The sequence below is a fragment of the Cetorhinus maximus genome, chromosome 24 (assembly GCF_964194155.1).
Source record: "Cetorhinus maximus chromosome 24, sCetMax3.hap1.1, whole genome shotgun sequence".
NCBI classification, from domain to species: domain Eukaryota; kingdom Metazoa; phylum Chordata; class Chondrichthyes; order Lamniformes; family Cetorhinidae; genus Cetorhinus; species Cetorhinus maximus.
The window spans coordinates 15483899-15510933 of NC_135902.1; the positions used below are offsets into that span (position 1 = coordinate 15483899).

General features: G+C 43.2%; 1 protein-coding gene across 1 annotated transcript in view; it reads right to left on the minus strand.

Annotated features, from left to right (window-relative positions):
- Window positions 1-27035, minus strand: part of cacna1g (calcium channel, voltage-dependent, T type, alpha 1G subunit) — a 1015897-nt gene that overhangs the window by 67756 nt on the left and 921106 nt on the right. The window contains exon 25 of the mRNA XM_078570777.1: window positions 22485-22677. Coding sequence (XP_078426903.1) covers window positions 22485-22677 — 193 coding nt within the window. The remainder of the gene's footprint in view (window positions 1-22484; window positions 22678-27035) is intronic.

Sequence of the window (27035 nt, forward strand, 5' to 3'; positions counted from 1 at the left end):
CTAGGGGACATAGATTTAAGGTGAGAGGAGAAAACTATAGAGGAGATGTGCGGGGCAAGTTTTTTACGCAGAGGGTAGTGAGTGTCTTGAATTCGCTGCCAGAGGAGGTGGTGGAAGCAGATACGATAGTGGTGTTTAAGAGGCAGCTTGACAAATACATGAATAGGATGGGAATAGAGGGATACGGACCCCGGAAGTGCAAAATGTTTTAGTTGACGGGCAATATGATCGGCGCAGGCTTGGAGGGCCGAAGGGCCTGTTCCTGTGCTGTACTTTTCTTTGTTCTTTGTTCTTTGTTCTTTATATCTCTCCCAATTTTTATTTCCATTGATTTGAAGATTTACACCTCTTAGTCTTGGGTTTCTCAAGGAAGATTATGAAAATCTACAGTCACATAAAGTAAAAAGGAGGAAACGCCAATGTTGGAAATCTGGATTAAAGCCAGAAAATACTGGGAGGGCATGGTCAGTCATCCGGTCTGTAGAGAGAAAAGACAGGGGCTGGGATTTTCCGGCCCCGCCCACCACCGGGATCTTCCAGTCCCACGGAAAGTCAATGGACTTTTGGCTGGCCCACAGCATCCAGTGGTGGGTCCCGGCACAGCAAGGCCAGAAAATCCCGGCCAGGGAATGCTATTGTGGATGTGCACAGACATTCTGATGAAGGTACGTGGCACAAAGTGCCACAAAAACCTCTCTTTTTCTTCAGATGCTGTCTGATTTTTTACTGTGGATTTCCTGGATTTTCTACTTTTCTACCTCTATAGGTCTGCAGCGACCAAACTGTTGAATCACATCCTCCCCTTTTGCCTTCAATGCCCTTCCCCCAAAGAAAACTATTATTCTTTCTCACACTGGTCATTCTCCAGGTGTGGCCTTCATCTCTGCTCTCTTCATGTCTAAGGGAAGCAGATTTGATAGTGTATGGTGAACAAGTAGTTGGACCATTCACCGCTAGGTCTGGTTGGACCACATAATGCACTTTTGGGTCCTGTTCTCCTCTGCTAAAACTGCTCCAATATTCCAGGCTCATCCTGAAATGCAAAGATAACCCTCGGCTTCTCTTCTCCACCACCAACCATCTTCAAAAACCCCTCTCCCCTGGCTCCTCCATTCCCACCTCCAACAGCAAGTGCGAGGAGCTCATAGACTTCTTTGTTCTGTCCAGCTGCCTCTGCCACTTCCCTTCCTTCCCTTAGCTCAGTGATAAAGTCACCTGCTCTAGCATTGAACTCACAACTTTCTCTAGGTTCTTTCCTAATCCCCGTTATGCCTTCTCTCAGCTGAGTTTGTCCATGTTGCCCGACTCTTGCTCCATCAATTCACTTCCCACCGCTGACTACCCAACTTTCCTACCTGGCTCCTATGTCAGCTGGTATTGTTAACAGTTCCCTCTCCTTGGGTTTTACCCCCTAACTTTAAATCTGCTGTCAACGCTCCTCTCAAAAAAGACACCCTTGACCCGTGTCCTGTAAACTACTGCTCTACATTCAACCTCCCTTTCCTCTCCAGAGTCCCTGAACTTGTTGTCTCCTCATGTGTCCTCCTTTCACATAACTCCATTGCTTGAATTTCTCCAATCAGGTTTCCAACCCTGCCTTGGTATTGAAACAGTCCTTATCAAAGCCTACGTGACCATGACCATGGTAAACTATCCCTCCTCATCCTTCTGGGTCTATCTGCAGCCTTTAACATTGTTGACCACACCATCCTCCACCAACGCCTCTCCACTGTGGTCCAAATGGGTAGGAATGCTTTCACCTAGTTCTTTTCTTCTCTATCTAATCATAGCCAGAGCATCGCTTGCAATGGCTTCTCTTCCTGCTCCTGCACAGTTACCTCTGGAGTCCTCTAAGGATCTATCGAGTTGTTTTCTTTGGAACAGAAGAGGCTGAGGGGAGATTTAATTGAAGTGTTTAAAATTATGAGGGGTTTAGATAGAGTGGGTAGAAAGGCCTGATTCCCCTCAGTTGAGGGGTCCATAACCATTGGGCATACATTAAAGGTTTCCAAAGGATTCAAGGGGAAATTCTTTCACTCAGAGGGTGGTGGGGATCTGAAACCCACTGCCAGAAAGTGTGGTAGAGGGAGACACTCTCATAACATTTAAAAGGTTCTGGGCTATGGACTTGAAGTGGCGTAATCTGCAAGTGTACAGACCCAAGAGCTGGAAAGTGGGAGTAAGCTGGATGGCTACGTGTTGGCTTGTATGGACATAATAGGCCGAAAGGCCTCTTTTCTATGATTGCTATGATTGCCTTTAACCAGGTCACCAACCTACATTGTCTTGAAACCTCCTAAGCCAATTGGTTGATTTGGGAATTATGTAGGTTAATGTATTCCACCACAGAGTTAAGTCACCCATGATGGAGTTTGGGAGACATAATCTTTGCTATACGGCTGAAGAAGAGTCTTTTTGGACTTGAAGCATTAACTCTTGCTTCTCTCTCCACAGATGCTGCCAGACTGCTGAGTTTTTCCAGCATTTTCTGTTTTTATTTCAGATTTCCAGCATCTGCAGTATTTTGTTTGTATAATCTTTGCTATCCTGCACAAATAATAACTAATAATATATTTGTGTTGGGCATTCACTGCATGGCAATACATGTTGCTAACGAATGGGTGACAGGTGCTTTATAATGGCACCCTGTAACTACTTGTTGGTTTCTAAGGGAACAGAAAACCAACATTTTAAAGTAGATTGTGAGACTGGGCTATTCCACACCTTTTTGCATCCCTGTTTTGCCACCCCCTTTCAACTTGAAGGAGAACGATTGGTCCTAAGGAGATCAAAATATCAACGAATGAGGAAAATTGTCTAAATGAAAGGGAACAAATTCAGTAAAATTTACACTAAATAATGCTTACACCCAATAAATTCCGTTATATGTTATCCTTAAAGCTTGCCTACGCTTTAAACCTTCCTGCACAATGCGCATTGATCGACTGAACAGTCCCTTCAATCACACCCAGAATTGTAATTAGTATTTTCAGGATGCAGGTTCTCTTCTTTGTAATTCAAACAAAATGATTGGCTAACCAGAAATAACTTGTAAACTTAAGCAATCCAATTTAACGGTTTGAAAATCTAACATGCTGATCATGCAGCTGAATACCATTAATAGCAACTTTTCTTTAGGTCCTTAACAGCAGATTATGTCCCCATGCAGTTGGTAAAGCTTAGATTATTATAAGACAATCTTCACAGACGGTTCTTAATAAGGAGGCATGGACTATTATCCATTTTAGACGATTGATTTGACCCCTTGTCTGATGCTGAATCAAAAGAAAAGCACTCATTTTGAAACATCGATGTACTAAGTTCAGAATTGCAATGGTCTCTTTAAACTTTATCCGCATAATTTTTTCTGGCAATCTATAGTAACAAAAGCAAAGAAGATCAAAGCTAGAAAAAAAATCACTGGTTAGGCCTCAAATGGAGTATTCTGGACAATTCTGGGCACAACACTTCAGGAAAGATGTAAAAGGCTTTAGAAAGGGTTCACTGGGGTGTTACCAGGGTCAAGGACCTTCAGTTATGAGGAGAGGTTCAAAAAGTTAGGACTGTTCTCCTTGGAACAGACAAGGTTATGAGGTGACCTAATCAAGGTTTCCAAGATGACGAGAGGTTTTGATCGAATAGATTGAAGAAAATCTATACCCTCTAGTTGGTGGGTCGATAACCAGAGGTCACAGATTCAATATGATTGACAAACGATCTACATGGGGAATGAGGAGAAATTTTTTCACTCAGAGAATTGTCAGGTTCTGGAAGCCTTTATCTGAAAAGTTTGTGGAAGCCGATTCCACAAATAATTTCAAAAGGGAGTTGAGGATGAGGAACTTACAAAGTTACAAACAAATATGTGAGGGTGTAGCACTAAGCATGATTGTTCTTTCAAAGGGCCAGAATCGACACAATGGTCAAATGGCCTCCTTCTGTGCTGTAAGTTTTTATGATTCTATAAATTCAGGGATGAGATTCGTCCTTGGTGATAGTAGAAGACGAACTATAGTCAATCAGCAGCTTGTTTTAGAATGCATGGGGTGTAAAATGGCTGCCAATTAGCTATTGTCCATTAATTTCAACCCTTAGTGTTAGTGGGAGTCCATACCCAACTGCTGTTGCATTATAGTTTCCCTTTTAACATCCAATACTTTATAGTGGTGCAGCTAATGGTGTGGATATTAGGCCTTTATTAAATTCTTTCAGGGGCGTGGGATCGCTGGCTGGGCCAGCATTTATTGTCCATCCCTAATTGCCCTTGAGAAGGTGGTGGTGAGCCACCTTCTTGAACCGTTGCAGTCCATGTGGTGTAGGTACACCAGCAGTGCTGTTAGGAAAGGAGTTCCAGGATTTTGACCCAGAAGGAATGGCGATATATTTCCAAGTCAGGATGGTTTGTGGCTTGGAGGGGAACTTGCGGGTGGTGGTGTTCCCATGCATTTGCTGCCCTTGTTCTTTTAGGTGATAGTGATTGTGGATTTGGAAGGTGTTGTTTAAGGAGCCTTAATGAGTTGCTGCATTGCATCTTGTAGATGGTTTACACCCCTAACGGTGACTTTAGCAGATTGCTCTGCTTGTATCATGTCATCAGCCAATCAATAGTAACAAATTATTATTGAGATTTCAGGCGCAGATGATGCTATTTTCCAGAGGAGATGAAAATGGAGCCAAAAAAGGAAATACAAAGCAACAGTCATTTCTACTTCTATGAATTTACTTATTTGGTAGAAATGCTTTTAATACTTTTGGGATGGGTTCCTCAGGACTACCAATTTCAGAAGAACTTGGAGACCCATCTTAAATTGCATACATCTTACAGCCCAGCCCTGTACCATTTGTCCCGTGAGCCTATGAGATACACTGTCAGTGCCAAATTGTGAGCAGTTTTAAACTGTGCTCCTTCACTTAATGGGAAGACTGGGTTAGGATGACCCAATTATGTAGAAATGTTACAGCCCAATAAAGGAGGTGACTCACGTCCCAATGTTTTATGCTGATTTCAACTGCAGGGGTCTCAGAGGTGAAAGAACAACATTCTCAGTCACTGTGCCACTTGCCCCTTGATTGGGCTGTATTTCTAAGTTGATTAAGAGTTCAATTGCTGTTCAATGTAATAAAGCAGACCTATCCAATGGAATGGTAAAATGTTTAATGAGACCATTCTCTGCTTGCAATTCGCCAATAGTTTTGTCAGTGGTCCATGACTCCTTATAACCTGTTCAGTAGTTAAAAACAGCAAACAGTTTAGTCTTGGGAAATACAGACAATTTCTGTGTCCTTTGTCACACATCAGAATACACACGCTGGCACAGCCAACAAAAGATACTACAGAGAACAAAGAGTGGGGATCAGAATCTGAGACCACATCCATGTCCTCAAAGCTTGATTGGACTGGATTAGACTGACTGACACCAAACCTAACAGGTATCAACCGCTAGAGCATGTGGCCTGGAACATGTGGGGAACAGGAAACAAATCAGCAAATGAAAGTCGCACAGGTTATCATAACATACACGTTGGACATAAACGCAGCCACTGGACAACAAAAATAGGAATTTGACATTTTGACTTGATATTCTGAACAAAGTTACATGAAATTTGGCTTAGGAAAAGAGGCAGAGAGTTCTTCTGCACTCCCCCTCTATAATCATCAGCAAGAACTGTTGAATTCTCAATCTAAATTGAAGCAGGCTAATATTATGACAGGAGTTTCACTCGCTGCTTCTTATATTGCGAGAAGATACACCTCCATTTACCTGGTGAACCAGGTACACCTATTGACTCATTGCTGAAGGTGGTGGGGGCAGGGTGATATGGGTGCAAATATGACTGAACTCTTTAGAAAGTTTTCTCAGACTCAATTCAAAAATTAACAAATTCAAATTTCCACAATGCACTAGCTCGAACACTTGGATTTTCAATATGTGTTCAGGGTGCATCATCGGAATAGGGATTGCTCATTTGAGTCTGCATGGTGTGTATCAGCAGTCAGGTAGGCTGCAAATAGAAGGGAACAGTGTGGTTTTAAGATTAAGAATAATTTTACAGCTTTTTGCAGCGATACATGAGCAAAATGTCTTTTTCAACCCACGAAGCCCTTCAGTAACATTGCACCCTGTAACATGCCATGATCGTGACTCTAACCATACAAGTAGAGCCATGAACATTCAACTCTTGTTAACTGTGACAGTGTGTGAGCCTTGGGATGTTTTTCTATGTTAAAGGCCTAAATAAAGGCAATTTGTTGTGTGGGTGCGGGACTCCTTTGCTACATCTTTACAGTGCTATGGTTTGTAAATCCTGGGTCTGAGAGTGTTTGATGAAACCTGGACTCCAGGATGCTTCAGAATGTGATTTGGAACAAAACTCAATCAGAGCCCATTATCGTTCTGCCAGACAGTAAGAGTGCTGAATGTATGTTAGCTATTTCTTGATTGCTGATAATGTCCTGATCTGCCTCTTTTCTCATTTCCTATCTGGCAGGTGTGTATGCTAGGTGCCTCCATTTTTACTGCCCTTTCTCAAAACAATTTCACTGAAAGAAAACAGATTTTCTCGGAACACCTAAGCATAGCATGTGTACCTCGCCTGAACCAATGCATATTAAGTACTGTACTTTAAAGGGCTGCCTAAAGGAAGTAAATCGGTATCTTATAATATGTAAAAAATGTTCTGTAGATATAGGAATTTATAATGTGAACTGTAATTTGTGCAGAATGAACCAAACTTTGACTTGTTCAGCATGTAACGCTCTGAAGGCTTTGAGGAAAAAGACATGTGCATTGATAACAACAAAATGTGTTAGTTTCCTTACTGGTATTGCCTGGTTTCCAAAAATCATTGGTACACATTTGCAAGGGGATACTGAAACATTGCAACACAACAGACAGTTGAACAAACCATGAGGAGTCAGTACAAATGCATATTTCACAAAGACAGTACTAAATAATTAAAAAGAACATGACAAACACACATGGAGACAAACCACAGTGGTCTTTCTGAGTCTGCCTTTGAAGGGTGGGAATCTTTGGAATGAAAAAAATGGAAGTAAAATTATGAGAGCCTTATACTTTACATTGTTCAGGATACTATTCAAATAGTGTAATCAGCAGATTGGGGGATTGTGTCCTATCGGAACTTGTCTTCCAATGAGAGGCTTTCTAGCCCGTTATGACTGCTTAGGTTTAACAATCGCAAATCTGATTTAAGTTGACTGCAAACGCTGTTTGATATTTATCTCAAAGAGCAGCATTTTACTTAAGACTGCAGATTTTTTGAGCTATTAGTTCGGGCATTATTGAATAAAGCATTTGAAGGTCTGTTTTTAAATTACAAATTGCGATGTAAAATTCAGCAACAACAACAGTACTGTCATAAGACTATCAAGAGCAACTGGAGCCAAAAGAAACAGATTCCTACAAATGTACTCCACGCACAACCCTGCGTGCATTCATGTCTAACTTGGCAAACCTTGTCTTTTTACTGAGTTCTATTTATCTGTACTAACTTTAAAGAGATTTTTAAAAGACAGGATTAGATTAACCCTGGGTGCAGAGTTAGGCCATGACAATGATTTTAGTAAATTCAATGGCTTTATGTTAATTAAATCTTACCCTGCTGAATAAATACAAACTCTGTGTGGCTGCTGAAATGTGCTCTGTGACTAATGGTGAATATGTTTATTTATGTTTACTCCAACAGTGAAGCTTTGCCATTTGTTAGCAGCAACACAATGCTGCATGCATGCTTGATAGCACAGGGCTCAACTTTATATCGTGTCAGCCTGGTTAACCTGTTAATTAGAGAAGCAGATTTACCAATGAGTTAACATACTCTTCTTGCACCAATTAACGGAACTCTCAATCTCAAGAAACAATCGCCTGGAATTTCCATGGGGGGTGGGTCCCAATCTCACTGCAGAAATGGCATGAATGGCCGTGAAAGGTTTCTTCCAGATTTTAGCTGACGTCACAGGGGGGAGATGGAGGCATCCCCTGCAGAAATTCTACCCTTACTTCCTTCCAGAGAAAATGCAATCTGGCAAATCTATTGAGTGTGTGGAAATGGGGAAGAGCTGGCACGACCTGTGTGTCACATGAACATCAGGCAAAGGTGAACAAAATGAGATCTGAGGCATCTGTTTATAGATGAGAAAAGATTGGCCAAGGGATTTTTAAAATCCTCAAATGGTGACATTTTGTTTGCCATAGGATTTGGCCTTGAAGGCTCCAAACTCAAGTGTCTTACTGTAGGAAGGTCACAGTATGATGCCTTAGGAGGTGACGTCACTGAGATGCAGCATCACCTTGCTAAATATCACCTCTGGCACAGCCCTCTTCCCTTGACACTGAGAATCTGGCTGGTTTGCCTTTTGATTGTGTTTTGTTTGCTTGGGGAGCTGTTGGCAGAAATACACAACACTTTAACATGCTGAAGAAAACCCTGAGAATAACATTTAAAAAAAATTTTGGGCTTGATTCCACAATTGAAATGAGAATATTCTGATTCATTACTGCATTATTCCCCAGATTGAGACTTTTCCAATTAACACTTATTAGCCGAAACAGACAACAAAATCAGAAATATTCCAGAGAGAGCTTTATAGGTTTGAGATGACATTCCTAAAACTGTCAAGTGGTTTTTGGTGTGAAGGGAGCAGGAAGGGTGCAATTAGTACTCAATTTTCCAACAAAATTATAATTTGTTATATAAGCCATATTGAAAGGCAACAAATCTAACCATCCCAAAGCTGCCTTATTAGATTTACTAGACATTTAAAAGTTAATATTCATTTTAATGTTTGTTGAATAAAATCCAAACCTAGTCCTTATTTAAGAAGAAAGCTCTTTACTGCACAATTTCATTTCATTAACTTTTAAAAGTGGGTTGTCAATGTATATTCCCTATTTACACTTGGATGTCACTGAAAACACACCCATCTGAATGTGATTTTGCCAATCGGGTGCTTTGGCTAAGTAAGGATCATCTTCATATATACTGATGTTATCAAAGTCTAATGTAAATGCTCATATAGCCAGCCCCGAGCGAAAAGGATATGTTGCCACAGGAGCAACAGAGAGCGCTCCTATTGTGATTGATTACCAATAGATTCGATGCTCCAGGGCAGGCTAATGGAAAGTTTGTTGGGCCAGGTTACATGTGAATTTGGTAAGGACTCCCCTTCAGGGCAAATTAAGTAGCGTCTTTTTGTACTTACTTGGTTTTGTGTCATGGCGTAACACCAAAACTTAATCTTATCGATATGACATCAGTTAAGTGTAAATAGCTCCCCGCTTGGAGCTTCCTCTGTCTGTATAGCGATTAAGTGCACAAATTATTTCATGTCATGTTTGTGGCCTTGCTGATCTGTGCATATATCTGTAACTGCATCATTAACTTTCAAAGGCTGGAGGTCGGTTGGGACTTATCTTGATCACCATTGGGTATCAGGAATGGAATTCTGCACAATTTTCCTTCGGAGATTAAATGTGCAGAGCAAGGCAGGGTAGATTGTGGAAAGAGCAGCCTAGATGGGCTAAATGGTTTTTAGTCCCTGTTCTTTTTATGTTGTTAAATATAAACAAGGTGCTGATTGGAATGTTATTTGTTAGCTTGATTCCTTAGGTCCTAATATCAGTGGGCAGTCGGACCGGGGATTGATTTTAGTCCTGATGCTGATGTTTGAATAAATAACAATAGTACAACATCCAGTTACTTAATGGAACATTGCATGTCCAATTTTCTAAAGATTACTGAAAACATTAACTATAGAATACAACTGGTTCGGGTTGAATAATACAGACTGCAATATTAAATCAATATCCTGGAGATTTTACTTGTTTGCCTGGGAATTAGAGAAAAATTTCACAGAGGCAAGAGGTTGGTAAATTGGGTACAGTCCATGACTGTGTAAACTGTTGAAAAGATATGACCTTTTGTTGTGCATAATTTTTAAATGCTTTTTTGTTGACACGTCTATTTGTAAGCAATTTGTACAGAGACTGTTTATAACAGTTGGCTAAATTAACAGCATTCAATGATCAATTCAAATTACATGCAGTGAAGAGGCTGAAACATTACCTAATACGTGTAAATAATGGCTCTTCCATGTCAGACCTGATTGGAAAGCTGAGAGTCCAGCTTCAATTCATGTTCTCTGTGGATATTGGCATTTGTATTTTCTTCATTGGACAAGTTCCAATTTTGGCAGACTTGTTAGATATAATCCAATGGTGGGGGATGGACGGTGGGAGGGGTGGGGGGAAGGAAATTGAATGGGGACCAAGCTGCTCTAACATGGACTTCCTAGTAGATGCAAACATGATGCATTGCCTTTTGGAGATGGGTCAAGTTGGCTTTTTTATATTAATTCTCAGGATGATTTTTGAACAGCCCAGCCTTGATAACCCGCCCCTAGTTGTCCGGAGAAAGTGGTGGTGAGCTGCCTTCTTATGATGAGAAAACTACTCCACAAAGTGTTCTGATAAAACTCACTGCTGGAGTCATATTTAGATCAGGCCAGATAAGGATGGAAGATTTTTTTCCCTTAGGGACATTATTGAATTTGTTTTGATTTTACCACAATTCATCAATTTACAAACTTTAATGGTGGTGTTATAAACTCCCATTGTCTGGATTATTAGTCAAGTAACATAACCACCTCACTACCATACATTTACGATGAGGGAAGATATTCTTTATATGAAAGGCACAATTGGGTGGGGAGATGAAATAAAATTCTCTACTTTATTTACATTATCAATCTAATATGGCAGCTGTCTTTCATTTGATGAACATGCCTTATTTATTTCATTGAGCCAATTACACCCTTCACCTTTCACTATCAATACAAGGGTAGGTCGAACCATACTTGAATATCTTCTATGAGAAGAGTTTATGATTCTGATACTTGGATGTAATAATAGGTGCTCTGTTAAAAAAGGGAGAAGTCAGACTTATGTGGATTTAAAATTATTTGCTCTAGTCTATGCGCGAGACCTTTTAAGAGTATAACTTTCATGGTTTGAGTTGGCAACTGTTTTTACTCTTTTACTATAGTCCATCCCACATGCTAGCCCCTAGCACTCTCTGCACTCACTTTGTGAGAGTCTTCCTCTCACAGGCGATTCTGCACAGTTCTCACCTCTGAATCAGAAGGTCGTGGGTTCGAGTCCCACTCCAGAATCTTGTGCGTGAAATCTAGACATGCTGTCCAGTTCATCGCTGTGTGAATGCAATGTCAACAGTTGTCTTTCAGAAGGGATGTTAAAATGAAGCTGTGTCCACCCTCTGAGATGGACGCAAAAGACCCATGGTACTATTTCGAAGAAGAGCATGGGAGTTCTCCTTAGTGTTTTGGCCAATATTTGTCCCTCAGCCAACATCATTAAAACAGATTATCTGGTCATTATCATGTTGCTGGGTTGTGCCTTGCTGGGTATAAATTGGCTGCTGTATTTTGCTAAATTACAACAGTGACTACACCCCAAAAGCACCTCATTGTCTGTAAACATTTTGGGAGGTTTTGAAAGGCACTATAGAAATGCAGGTTTTCTTTTTTTTCTTTTCGTTAGCTTCAGAGATTCACATTGAAGAGAATGGCATCTTGCCCCGGTTGTAGGCTAATTTACCTCTGACAGATGGAAATTTGAACTGGGATTTAAAAAAAATCAGGACCTATCCGTTTTTATCTAATAGGTTTGCTGGTGATGAATAAAATCAAATTTATTGCACTTTGGGTCTGGGTACAGACTAGGCCATTGCTCCCCTGGCTGTGAATTGTCCACCGTGTTTAGATGTGACCTGAGCGTGAGTTAATTTGGTCAGGTTTACAGCTCCAGTCTGTTCACAAGAGCTGGGTCATTTGGATTGGGCACCACATACAAGAGGGCAGGCAGGTTTACAGCCCCTGCCAGTGCAAATCTGTGACTTACTATCAGGAGGCAACCAAGAGCAAGTGCTCTCTCCCTGCCGAGGGTAAGTACCTGATTCTTTCTCAATCAATCCCTGGGACTGGCTGACTGAGATCATATTATGCCCTGACTGCAAGGTCTTTTCTTTGTGCTAGCTGGGAGTCCAATGCTTATGGGAACTCATCACCCTTCCAAACAACTCTAGGCCAAGTTACTGAGAAACTCGTATCAACAAAGCTTCTCTTTGCCAGAAATGAAGCACACATACTCACCTCATAGGGAAATGCCCCACTTAGAGATCTCATGGATGGGACCCATATGTATGTGCATGTGCGTGTATGGGTACTGCTGGAATTTAATTAACTAAAACTATGCAGCTTATTAGCACTGTGCAGTTATCTGCTGCTTGTCTACCTAGGCCCACCCTTCAGTTACAGCATTCCCTTGCAAGGTCATCCTGCAGCTGAGTGGGCAGAATGGCAGCTCCGAGAGGGGCTATCCCTCAATGAGTCAGGTTAGTTGGACAACAATGCCCTGGAGTAATGTCTGGCTGGGGTATCAGATTACCAAGTCTCCTATAGACAATTGATAGTTTCATTCTTCCGTTTTGGAGCATTATCATCTTGGAACCACCTTAACCACAACAAGATGCTGCTTCTATCTCCCTCACCCTCTAGGTCTGTTGTTGACAAGCACAGGTTTCAGCCTTTACCATCTTCTCCTAACCGTGGCCACACCAATATCGCATTGACTGGAGGTGTGGAGTTTTAGCAATGCCTGATTTCCTCCTTGTATCCAAATCAGGGGCCAGTGAATTCTGGATAAACAAGTGTGTTTTCATACCCAGCCTCCAGGGTCAGCTGCGTGCTAAGTCTAAGAGTTCCCTCAACAACAGCACAACAAAATAAACCTTCAATGAGGTGGAAGGATCTATATAGGATAGTTTAAAATGTGCCTGTATCGTAGCCACCCAAACCCAAAGTGCAGACAGAGTCATTTACCAATTAATTAAATGAGTTTCTGATGAGCGGCTTAGGCAAAGAGGCTGACTCTCTCATTCAGGGTGCTCGGCGACAGACACAAGCCCTGCTTTCCCCAGACTGTGAATCACCAGCTCTAGCTGCGTTACAGTCTGAGTGCTCGAGAGTGGACAATTTCAAGGAGCAGGCAGACGCAGGGCCTTTTACCTAATTATAATGATATATCAAAGCAGAAAAATGCTTCAACAAAAGAGACCAACGTAAGTCTGACTTGCTTTCTGTAAAATTGCTCATCATTGCCAAATGATTCAAAAGGAAAACACTGATGGGCTCTCTCTGGAATGTGTTACAGGTAAATATGAAATTTCGGCATTGACACACGAAAGAAACAGAAGAAGAAAGGTTCTGGAAAAGTCACAAGAGCAACGATAATATAGAAAAGTAGAGAAGCAAAGAAGGCTACCTACACTTCACTAAACACCATCCTACATTTAGTTTTTAATGAGTATTCCTGGGGAGGGTTTCTATTTAAATGGTGAATTTGCTAATGCATCCACCAATCCGTCACTGAAAGTATATATTGCATGAGGCTGCACCCCCACATCGAAAGCGTGCCTAAGGCTGGCACCGTAAGTGTGAACTGGGATCAGAAAATAAAATTAGCAATTGATGCATTCAATATTAGGGAAGGGGAGGAGGAAAATCACTGCAAGGGTACCATTCACTGATTACAGCACAAATGGAGAACACCAGTTCATTAACCAAAACTTTAATTCAGATAATACCTGAGGCTAAGTCCCTTCAAGAACTCTGATTTTGCAAAGTCCCATTGGGGGGACCAGAGCCTCACCCGCTGTGGATTGGAAAATGGCTGTGTGACCCAGCGTTGCTTCAATGACCATCTCAATTCTACTTTGCCACTATCTAAAGAGAGGATCAAGGCCTGTCTTTCAAAACCCTAGTGCACATCAAAGTAATTTTTAAATGTAATAAGGTTTCCTGCCTCTACCATCCTTTCAAGCAGTGAGTTCCAGGCCCCATGATCCTTCATGTGAAAACAATTTCTCCTCAGCTCCCCTCTGTCTCCCAATTAGGTTAAAAGTATTTCATTAGCTGAAAATGGCACAATGGGTAGCGTTCCTACATCTGAGCCAGAAGGTCCAGGTTCGAGTCCCACTTCAGGACTTGGTGGTCATAGAAGGTGTGTTCATAATTATCAGCCCGTAAATCTTTGCAATATTTATATATAAATGCAAGTGCTTTCCTTTTTAAACTTAAACACACAATGGGCAGAATTTTATGCCCCTCTGAGGTGAGCTCAGGGGTGGGGTGTTCCGTTTGATTGGCTGGGAGGGTGTGGGGTGGAAACCGTGCCACCTTCCCGACTCCTCCCCACTCAAGCGCCGGATGGGCAGGATGGAGGGAGGCCTTCCTGCTCAGAGGCCAATTGAGGCCCTAAAGCAGCCACCCAAGGACCACTGAAGGGCCTAACCACGCCACCATTGGAATTCCACCAGCGGCCAGCAGGGAATTCACCATGTGGGAACACCACACAGCAAACCTTATCGAGTTTGCCTGTGGCCTACTGGGCAGGGAGGGGTCCCTCGTACTCAGACATCCTGGCCAGAATCTTGTGGAGGTGATGCGGGTCTCGCCGTTGCCTGGAGAGCTGGCGTGAGCCCCACGTCATTTCTTTCCGGGAATCCACTTCACCTTGCTCCGCTCAAGCACTTGCCAGGCCAGTGGCAGGCTTTCCTCTGGGATCAAGGACCCTGGGGAAGGAAGTCCTGCCCATCGAGAGCTGCTGGCCAATCGGAGGCTGGTAGATTTATTGAACACGGAGGGTGGTGGCTGCTGCTGCTTTGACACCCGCTGGAGGCTCAGAATTGTGTTTGGATCCCAGACCACAGGCGAGTGGTGGTGAAAGGGGTAGGTGGCGTGGTGATCATGGAGGCGGGGTTCAGCAGCAAAGACAGGGGATGTAGCTCTTAGCAGGATCCCCCCCTTCCTGATAACAGACTTCTCAATTAGGCACGGAGCACCTTTGAATGATAGACCTCCCCGCCACCCTGGGAACCCACAGTGTGCTCACTGTGCTTCCATGTGGCGAGCTCCCAGCCTGTCCCTTAAGGACCTCGATTGGCGGCGTGGCTAAAAGCAGACTTAACAACTGATAGTTTCTGCCCTTGGACGTTCTAAGCAAACTGAATATTTAGTACTGATTCAGCGCAGAGTCTGTGATTTTCCTTCTCTTTGAAGGGACTGTCAACACTGGGATTAATCAGTAAGGCCCAGTCTGAGAATGGTTAGTTTTTAACAATTTAACTCAGTTTTCCCTGACTTTGGATTTGTGTAGTGACAGCTTAGCGGGGTACAGAGCTGAGGGTGACGCTTCATATTAGAAATTACAGCAAAAGGGGAAATTTGGCCAGACACGAGACAGACACATCGCATCTCAATGCATCGTCTCGCGCTGCTTGAACTTTCCAAGGTAATCTCCTCCAGCATTACATCTACAAGGAGCAAATGCATAATACAAATAACCCTTTGGAGAGCTGCAAGACAGCTAAATTATTTTGAAATAGCTACCATGATTTCCCTATAGTTTGAATGTTTTGTTCTTTTACTGTTTCATGCTATTTAAATAAACACTTTAAGCTGTGCAAATTTAAAACAGCCATCTTGATGTACTGCTTTATCAAGGTTTACAGATTTCTATTTGAGAGAGAAGAGATTAGCTATTCAGGCTCCAAGTTTGCTCATTTAGTTTAACAGTGGAAGAGTGAAGGAAGAGAGCAAGGTGCAGAAAGTATGAGAGATGAAAGGAGACACAGACTATAGGAAAGCTGAGCTGACACCACCAGAAAAGAATCGACCATAGATAGAAAGGAGGAGGAGGAGGAAGAGGAGGCATGCAAAGCAAAGTGACAACCTCTGGCCTAGCTGCAGGTAAACCAAATTACATCACATCCTACATGAGGCACCTTTACTCTTTGAAATAGTGAAAAGAGGAACTTTTACATCTCGCTTCATGTGTCAAAAATTAATTTAATATCGATGCAAAAATATTTGCAAGGCTCCGGTCTACTTTAAAAAAAGGATTTTTAATAATTTTATCACCAATGAAAAGCAGTTTGCTGTGTCTGCCTGCAACAAACATGTAACAAAGCAACATTGCCTCTATTAACTGTCACAAATGTGACAGTCCATGACCTACTTAAATATTTAGAATGTATAATAAGCTGTTACACCTATAACATTACTTTTATCTGTATTTCTCAAGGGGTATTTGATAGATTTTAAATTCTGGTCTTTTTTGCACTGTTTGACTTATTGGATCCTCGAGTTACCACCTTGAACACGACTGCTTCAGTATTAGAAGGGCTCCTTCAATTTCTCATTCTGTAAACCATTGTAAAATTGCAATGGAAAGGGACAAGGCACAAAAGAATTTGTCCTCCCATATGTGAGGCTGCAGGATAAAGGCTGCTAGTCCACAAATGTCAATTATCTGAAGCCATTTTACCCAATAGAGTGAATCTGTCTGCATCCAGACAGGTGACGTAATATGGTGCAGGTGCCTACCTATAGTGCACAATCATAGAGATTCATGAACATTTTTGCAAGGGTGTGATAGCAAATCTGAATGAGCCAGGCTGAACCAAAACAGTTGGGTTTTGAAGTCACTAATGCGAGGATGTAGGGGAACAAGGTAAAACTCACATTACTTTGAAGCCCAAGGTCATGGCTTTTTAGTGAAGGCAGTCTGACCTTTTGATTAGGCTCTTCAAAAAATTTCTGAAATATGAACTTAATTGACACCAAAGACATGATGAAAGATGCCATTCCCCTCCTTACCCCCATCGACATCCATTGAATCCCATTGCTTCCGGTTGCTGTGCTACCCAAGCTTCACACCTGATATTTGCAGTCCCAGTGTTGTGGTGTCACACCGTTACTTCTGATCCTAATCTATCCAAGTGCCACAATATTATTTGTCCCATCACTTTTCTGGTGTTGCACTGTTTTCTGTCCTTGTACTATCCTGCTTTTTTCTGGTATTAGGACACTACTGGTGGAGTTAAGCTAGCTGTTATTTGTGACCTCTGTGCTATCTTGGATAGTAAGATTCTCTCAACATCCTAAAATCCTAGAGTGGAGTGTGCTGTGATTCACTGATCTTCACAAGATTCACAGTACTTGATATTATCCCTGCTGCCTCTAGAAGTACATCAGAGAAAGCAAAAGTGCTGCTAGGTTTCTGACTTGACAAAAAGTGGCTATTGTCAAACATCTGTGGCTCTGTTTGGACTTCGAACGAGACATTTCAGAAGCTACAGATTTGAAGCTTATGGAGTGCCTGGATTTCACGTGATGTTGTTTTGTCGCATAAAAGATGCTCAATGTCATCTGTGAACAGGGGTGGATGTGTCTAAAGAAGGTTTATAAGTAAGTGAGTCTGGGGAATTAATAATGGAAAATAAGGGGATGGTAGATGAAGTGAACAGATATTTTGCATTGTTCTTCGCTATAGAGGATGCAAGTAACATCCCAGAAATAGATGTAAATCAGGAAATAGAAGGAAGGGAGGCACTCAAGAAAATTACAATCACCAGGGAAGTGGTACTGAGCAAATTGTTGGAGCAGCAGGCTGACAAGTCCCTGGGTCCTGATGGACTTCATCCTAGGGTCTTAAAAGAAGTGGGTAATGAGACAGATACCTTGGTTTTGATTTTCCAAAATTCCCTAGATTTGGGGAAGGTTCCATTAGATTGGAAAATAGTGAATGCAACTCCTTTATTCAAAAAGAGAATGAGACAGAAAGCAAGAAGTTACAGGCCAGTTAGCTTAATATCTGTCATAGAGAAAACATCAGAAGCTATTATTAAAGATATTATAGCAAGGCACTTGGAAAAATTCAAGGTAATCAGGCAGAGTTTTTGTGAGAGGAAAATCTTGTTTACCCAATTTATTGGAGTTCTTTGAAGAAGGACAAAGGGGAACTGGTGGATGCATGGTACTTAGATTTCCAGAAGGCATTTGATAAGGTGCCACATCAAAGGTTATTGTGAAAAATAAAAACTCACAGAGTGGGGGGTAACATATTGGCCTGGATAGAAGGTTGGCTACCTAACAGGAAACAGAGGATAGGCATAAAAGGGTCATTTTTTGGTTGGAAAAATGTAACCAGTGGTGTGCCACAGGGATCAGTGCTGGGGCTTCAGCTTTTTACAATTTATATAAATGAGTTGGATGAGGACCGAAGTTATGGTTGCTAAATTTGCTGATGACACAAAGATATGTAGGAAAGTAAGGTGTGAAAAGGACATAAGGAAGCTATAAGGGATATATTAAGTGAGTGGGCAAAGATCTGGCAAATGGTGTATTATGTGGGAAAATGTGAAACTGTCCACTTTGGAAGGAAAAATAAAAAAGAAGCTTATATCTAAATGGTGAGAGATTGCAGAGCTCTGAGATGCAGAAGGATCTAGGTGTCCTAGTGCATGAATCACAAAAGGTTAGCATGCAACAAGTAATTATGAAAGCTGATAGAATGTTAACGTTTATTGCGAAGGGAATTGAATATAAAAGTAGGGAGGTTATGATTCAGTTAAATAGGGCATTGGTGAGACCACATCTGGAGTACTCTGTATAGTATTGGTCTCCTTATTTAAGGAAGAATGTAAAGGCATTGGAAGCAGTTCAGAGAAGGTTTACGAGACAAATACCTGGAATGGGCGGGTTGTTTTATGAGGAGAGGTTAGACAGGCCAGGCTTGTATCCTCTGGAGTTTAGAGAGGAAGAGGCGACTTGATTGAAAGATATAAAATCCTGAGGGGTCTTGACAACATGGATGTGAAGAGGATGTTTCCTCTGGTGGGAGAATCTAGAACTAGAGGTCACTTTTTAAAAATAAGGGGTCACCCATTTAAGACAGAGGTGAGGAGATTTTTTTTCTCTCAGAGGGTTGAGAGTCTTCAGAACTTTCTCCCTCAAAAGGCGATGGAAGCAGAGTCCTTGAATATTTTTAAGGCAGAGGTAGATAGATTCTTGATAAGTAAGGGGGTGAAAGGTTATTGGGGGTAGGTGCGAATGTGGTGTTGAGGTTACAATCAGATCAGCCACAATCTTTTTAAGTGATGGAGCAGGCTCAAGGGGCCCGGTGGCTTACTCTTACTCCTAATTTGCATATTCGTACGTTAGTATTTATCTTACACAACCAAGCTGGTCATAAAGAGATGAAAGCTCTGATTAAAATCATGGGCTGGGAGTGTATGATTTTAACATATGCCCTCCTAGAATGACCTGATGAGCACTTGTGGAATTATTACCCCATGGAATGCACTGCCCTACTAAACACAGGGACAGCACATCTCTGACTGCTTTCTGGCCCTGTCCTTTCTTGTCTTGTCTCTTTGTTCATTTTATTTTTTGCCTCTCCCACAGCTGTTGGGGGTGGGTGTGAGGTGGCGGCAGAGGGGGAGTTTGAGGAGGAAAGAAGTGGTCCAGCCATCAATGGTGTGGGGCAAGCTTGTTGGGCCCAGCTGGTCTTTTCCTGCCTGTTGTATTTGTATGCTTGTATAGCTGGAAAGTGACTGAGCACATTCTCTCTTTAGGTAGCATCCTCTATTGAGGGTCGCCAAACCATGGCTTAAATACAGGACAGGGCAAGAAGACAGGCTCTTGGTCTTCCTCAGCTGAAATGGGGATTGAACCCTGTGCTGTTTGCACTACATCTAATCCACATGCTAGCTGTCTAGTCAACTGAGCTAACTGCCGCCTCCACCTGAAGGTTAGGTAGTGTGTGTATAGAGGTCTGGCATAGAGGAGAACCCATCATTGAGGCAGTCATGTTGTGGATAGAGCAGGAATGATTCACTGAGTGACTTTTCCTACTTTCCAGTTTTCTGTCTTCTCCACTTTTGACAGTGTCGAACTTGTATTAGAAGTTAATAGCTCTGAATATTTTTTTTGCTTTTGCGCTTGAGTTCGGTTCAGGTGTTTGATTTGAATCACTTCATGTGATATGAAAATTTGCGATATAATTATTTTTGATTGGATATCTTTGAATAACGAATAGAAACAATTCTTTTAAAGTCAGACAGAAACTCAAAGAAAAACAGAATCTATTTGAAACATTCTACAGGAAATGTACTTAACTGTTACCTAGGCACAGAGCTTCACTGAAGAAAAATACTCTGAAACCACTTTGCTTTCACATCTGATCAACTCTATCTCATACTTATCTAATTTTCTGTCCTCAACATCCTGAATTTGCGGAGTTATGCTGGAATACAGTTCAATGGCTATGGCTCTCAGCAGGGTACCTAACCCAATTGCCTAATAGTCATGAGTGCTGATACAGGTAGTCAATTGTGCAGGGAATCGCCGGCAAGCTTGATTCTGTCCTCAACCAGTTTCCACACTTTCCAGCAGGGATCACTGGATAGTGATCCAGTGCAGGAACTTTGGCTGCTTGGGTTATTGAGGCCAATTGTAGCCCCCATAAAACTACCTCTGCTAACTCTGTAGATACTGGGGATTGAGCTTAGAGCCTCCCTGGTCTGCAAGACTTTGTTCCACATTAAATTGAGAATTGAAATGTTTGGTAGGTCCCTGCATTTAACTAATGTTATAAAAATGCCAATTACTTTTAAAAATATGGAAAAATTGACTTTGAGCTTTTAACAAATAATTGCCCCACTAGAACAACCTATCCATTGGTCAAGATGTGGGCCAGAATTTTACGTCCCGCAGGTGGGCGCGCGCCCGACCCGAATGGCCGTGAAGTAGTGCGAGATGGCGTCGGGCGAGCATCCCGATGTCATCGCGCACTTGCGCGATAATTCGCTCGAAGGGTGCACACGGCAGTTGGAAACGCGCCCGCTGACAATTAAGCCCATTAACGATGCAGTTAACAGCGATTTTACGTGGCCCGTCCACATTTACGGTTGGCGGACGGGCCATTCTCCCAGGCGGCGTTCACATTTTTGCTCAAACCTCGATCCAGGGCTGGATGAAATCTCCCGTGGGGGAAATAAAAAGAGGAATCTGGGGAGTGGTTTTTTTTTAATGAGGTTTGCTTTCAGGCGCGTGATTGTGCTGCAGGGACTTATTTTACAGCATTTTTGTCATTTCCTTTATTCCGTGGAGGTCCGCAGCCCCCTGGGGAAGCTGTCTTCCCTCAGGGAGCTCACTAGAAATGCTCACCTGCACCCTCAGTTAGGTTGGTGCCCGCCCTCTTCCTACCCCCAACCCAGCAGCGCTGAGCATTTCAGCGCACGTTTCATGCTGGCTGCCTGCTAATTGGCCAGACAACGTGAAACTGCGGTTGGGGGCCGATTGCGGCCAGAGGCCCATTTCCCGTCCGCTTCCCGGGCCCGCCAAAGAACGAAAAATTCAGGCTCATGGGGTCAACTAGGGGTGTAAACATCTAAGCAAGGCCAAATCCAGAAACTAGAAACAAAATGACACAAACTGCACCAAGCCACAGCTAACTGTAAATCAGCTACTACAAGCCTGTCTGGGATTGGCATGCAATGCCATGCAGAGAACCATTTTGTGACAATTAGGAAGGAGATGCTTACATTCCCAGTTTGGGAATATAAATGATAACCTACCCTATGAATTAAATTTAAAGTGAGTTCAGAGAATATGCGAATACATCATGACCTTCAGTGAGCAGAACTTAAAATGCTATGCTGAGCTAACACACCCATATATCCCAGTGGTATGTTGAAATGTATAACGTATGCTATCTACCCATATATAACAGTAGAATAACATACCTGGGTAGAACAGCAGGTCATGCAGTTGGATATCATATCGTGCACTGTGAGGTTTCTAAACATATATTACAGCCACATAACACTACATTTTTCTATAATAACCTGCAGTGGTCAGCTTCAGTAAAGCCATTTTTATTGAGCATGTGGCGAGATTAGTGTCTTGTGAGTTCATCAATTCTACCACTGCTGAAATACATGACACAATAATTTCTAGCGGAAATTTCTCCCTATCCATTTCCAATTCCTTATAGACTTCAATTTTGACAAGAACAAGAAACCATTTGACAGAGGTATGCAAGAAGTATTGCATTTCCGGCAGATGTGCTGTGTTTAAGATCATCGTTCGCAATGACCCTAGTGAACGGTTGAGAAGCAGTCGTGATGTATGTTGTAACCCGAAAACCCAATAAGACAGCGAGTTGCACTCACAGGTCAATTGTGCATCACATCGGCCCCTTCAGCTGGCAGAGTATTGTGCAACAGTGACAACCACTGATGGCACAATGCAGCCAATAATATCTTTGCACTACCGTGTACTATACTCATGAGAATGCTTTGGGTCAAAGACAGTTTTGCCCTCAATCTGAAGGAGTTGCTGCTAAAACATGCAAGCGAGGTAATGACAGGGCAACTGTTTATGTGGGCTGATGGGATTCTATTTCTGGACCATGCAGAGGCCTAACTGGCATGCTCTGGGATATCCCAATTATCAGGCACTGGGGAAATGGGGTCAAAGGTCAAGCATGACTCAGAAAGATACAAGAAAGACTACCGACCAGCCAGCTGTTTCTCCTTACTCCGTCTCTTTTTTTCCATACGTCTGAGGCGCTTTTCCTCCCGCCGCTTGGCCTCCTCCACCTCCTGATGCTTTCGGCACTTGTGGAAGTTCTCCACCACCACACCAACAAACATGTTGAGCACAAAGAAGGCCACGATCAGCAGGAAGGAGATGAAGTAAAGGAGCATCCATGGGTTGTAATTCATGATTGGCTGGAAACACGAAGGCAGCAACTTAATAAGAAACTTAAAAATCATAGATTTATACAGCATAGAAGGGGGCCATTCGGTCCATTGTGCCTGTGTCAGCTCTTTGAAAGAACTATCCAATCAGTCCCACTCCCTCTGCTCTTTCTCCATAGCCCTGCAAACCTTTCCCCTTCAAATATATATCCACTTCCCCTTTGAACGTTACTATTGAATCTGCTTCCACCATCCTGATTCCAGATCAGAACGACATGTTGTGTTAAAAAAAAATTCCCATCTTGCATCGGGTTCTTTTACCAATCACTTTAAACCTGTGCCCTCTGGTTATTGACCCTCTTGTCAGTGGAAACTGTTTTCCCCTATTTATTCTATCAAAACCTCCCATAATTTTGAGCAACTCTATTCAATCTCCCCTGAATCTGAGTTCCGATGAAGAGCCACTTTGGACTCATTAACTCTGTTTCACGCTTCACAGATGCTGTCAGACCTGTTTTTCCAGCACTTTCTGTTTTTATCTCCTTAACCTGCTCTGCTCTAAGAACCACCCCAGCTTCTTCAATTTTTTCAAACAATTGATGTCCCTCATCCCTGGTACCATTCTAGTGAATCTCCTCTAAACCCTCTCCAAGGCTTTAATGTCCTTCTGAAAGTGTGGTGCCCAGAATTGCAAACAATACTCCAGCTGGGACCTAACCAGTCATTTGTAAAGGTTTAGCATAACTTGCTTGTTTTTGTACTCTATAGGCTGAATCTTACACAGGTGGGGGGTGGGGTGGGGGCGAGTCTGCCTGCGTCTGGCTGGCTTACCCTGCGGCCATTTAATGGCCATTGGGTCTTTAATTGGCCTGAAGCAGGACTGCTGCTCCCATCTCTCTTGTCCCAGCAGTGTCACCGTGGGCGGTGGCCACTGCTGGGACTGAGACACCAATGTAGCCCGGACTTTCAAGTGTATTCGGGGTCTTGCTGGAGTCAGGCTGGCTGGGGCCTCCGACGGGCACAGGGTACCCGAGTAGGAGGCACCCCACCTAGGCCTGGTCACAAAAGCTGCCAGGTTTCACTTGGCAGCCTGGACCTGGCAGTGAGCCTCCCCACTGCAGGAAAAAATCCCAGTGATGGTGGGCGGAGGCCCCTGAATAGCCAATAATTGGCCACTTAACAGCTTCTATTGCCCCATGGCTGTGGGTGCCGCCCAATGCCTTCCCCGTCATGGGTAAAATACCCGCAGGGTGCATGGGCATGTGTTGCTGCCATGGTGACTGATGTTATGTCCCCATGTCTGTCATCCCACCCCAGGGGACGTAAAATTAAACCCTATGACTCTATAAAGCCTACTTTGTCTGCAGAAGGAATAAGTCATGACATTCTGCTGCACCAGTTGTAACAGACTTTAATTTTGCTCCTGGTGCAAATGGTGTTCAGCGTTACTGTGCTCATTAAGGTGGTGAGTGTTGGTGCAGGTGAATTTTGTACTTTCCTATCCAGGATACTGTGTTGGGTGTCTGATTGTGATAGAACGTCCTTCCTCACTCATTAGGGGATGGAAAGGTGAATGCAGTATGTGGTCTTCTGGGGCCATTGATGGAGGATGGAACTAACCCCTCAAAGTAAAGAACCAAAGCAGTAAGCAGGTATTACAGCAACAGGGCTCCCTCCTCTCTGAAGAACTGGTAGGAGTGTGTCGCAACAGTTGCAGCAGTGGAGGAAGATTCTCTTGCCCACCAGTGCCAGTGGGTCCAGATGTTTGGCAGGACACAGAGGACCATGTCAGTGTTGGCAGCACTAAGCAATGGTCCTGGTTGCAGTCTCAGAAGTTATTTAATAACCTTGCTCGGGGACGGGTTTCCAACATCACCCAACAGGTATCCAGTGTACTAACTCTGAATAGAATGAATATTCTCTTCCTCCCTTGCACTACTAGTCTAGATTCTCATCATTGCTCTTTATGTCTCAAGATACAGGTCCCAGCACCTATCTTTATCAACCATGCCTCCTTTACTAACTCAACTGATGCACTGAAGATAGCTCCTTCCATGTATTATATCTTAGTACATTGCATGCAAACCTTTTTGAGTGCTCAATGTATTCTACTATTTCACAGTAAACTGTTCTTAACTTGAAGGAGAGAATGTATGAGAGGAGAGAAGCTATTTCTCTGTTCTCCTACGGTATTTGTGAAGAGCCGACCCTTCAGGCCCAGGGAAGTGGGAATGTGGATGAATACGGCGACAGGGAACAAGGAAGTATTTTTAAAAATTCATTCACGGGATGTGGGCATTGCTGACTGGGTCAGCATCTATTGCCTGTCACGAACAGCCCTTGAGAAGGTGGTGGTGAGCTGCCTTCTTGAACCACTGCAGTCCACGTGGTATCGGTATACCCACAACGCCGTCAGGGAGGGAGCTCCAGGATTTTGACCCAGCGACAAAATCCTGGAACTCCCTCTCTAACAGCACTGTGGGTATACCTATGCCATATGGACTGCAGCGGTCTAGCCCCATTTCAGGGGTGATAAGTTGACAGGCTTTCCCATCTCTCTGGTCAGTCACGTGTTACACTTAAGCATTACCACTCAGCTAGCTGCTGCATCTAATGAAGTTCTTATTAACATACTATTCTATCAATTGTTCCTGTTCTGGTTCTATAGATATGACAAAGGAATTTGAGGTGGCAGTTACAGAAGTGGGCAACCTGTGTATTGCACAGCATATTATTTTACTTTCAATCTAACCCTGCAGTAATACTGTGGAGTGTGCAGATAGTAGTGAGGAATATGCAAAAGTGAGGGTGAAACACAGAAAACTATTGAATAATTTGTACGGGAGAACCAGAAGCCATTTGAATGGATTGTGATCTGATGTCCATTCTCAGCTGCTGGGGACAACAGTGTGGATCTCTGGGGCTTTTCTTTTAAAAGGATGATTTCTGAGCATAAAATTTAGCTTTAGTCATCGGAGAGCCTGCCCGACAGCTTTCAGCACATGGCGGCTAATGTGGAGGAGCCAACAGCCCACTTGTATGTTGAGCTGACAATACATAAGATGAAAGATCTGTAATCCAATTTGGAGTGCAACATCAAGGGCACCTACCATGCCCCGCACTAAATGGGAGATCAATACTGACATCACACTACTGGAATCATTAGCCACCAAAAATACAGGGGAAATGTAGATACATTGGGCCAAATAATATGCTCCCAGAACGGGGATGATTTCTGCATCAGGAGATGTGCTCCCGGGCGTGATCACGTTGGGCGGAGCTTCTGACCTCATCCCGCCAGCTGTGAACGATATGGTAAACGAGTGGACTTAAAAGTTGGAACCCCACCTGCACGATGGTAATCTCAATTAAAGGTGTAATTAAGGTTGTTAACGACCCAATTCACTGCCATAATACGCTCAGAAGGCAATAATACGGCTTTAGAGTCAGAATCACGCCATGAAGGGAATCCGGTTTTTAATGGGTAAGCTTGTGGGGGCGGGTTTAAAAGCTGCAGCTGAGCACAGAGTCTCAGCTTAGCAGTTAGTACATCAGTGACTGCAGTGGGTGCAGATTCGAATGAACAGACTAAGCATTCTGAAATCTTTTCTTGGCTGTGGAGTGCCCTGCTGAGTGCTAGGTTTTGTTTCTGCTCATCTCACAGTACCTGTGACATACAGTATCTGTGACATATGGGCATTGTGGTCTCAGTGGGAGATATAACCTCCAGTGAGGAGGAGAGGAGCATGAGGAGGTAGAGGAGGAGAGTGTGAGGAAGAAGGGCAGAGCAGGAGGTGCAGGATGCACTGGTCTTGCGCAAAGGGGATAGAATAACACCAACAGCCCTCAGCGGAGTTGTAGATGATCTTCTGCAGCCCCTAGAGTCTACAGGCAGACATTGAGCTATCTGCAATTATCAGAGACTCAGCGCAGGAGAAGACTCAGGCTATCAAGAGCCACGGTTACATCACTCTGTGACATGCTCGCATGGGAAATCTCCCCCAACAGCATGGTGGGGGCCAACCAATGCCTATAGCTTTGAAGGTCACTGTCACGCTCAACTTCCTCGCAACAGGTTTATTCCAGGCAGCCTGTGCAGACCTCAATGGTATCACACAACCTGCTGCACACCCAGAACTAACCTTAGAAACCTGCAAACTGGTCAATTACACCTCTTCCAGAGACTTCTTACTCGATCCTGCATCTGCTGGGTCCCCTGACACTGTCCAAGTACTGGCTGTGATCTTGTCCCAGGTCGCAGTCTGTGACCTCGGAGGCTGGACATCCCGCCCTACTGTGCTCATTGGGTGGGATGAAGGCCTCAAACCCGCCCTTCAGTTTGGTTAGCCCAAATGAATGTAATATCGGGCATTTTCCAAAAGGCGATT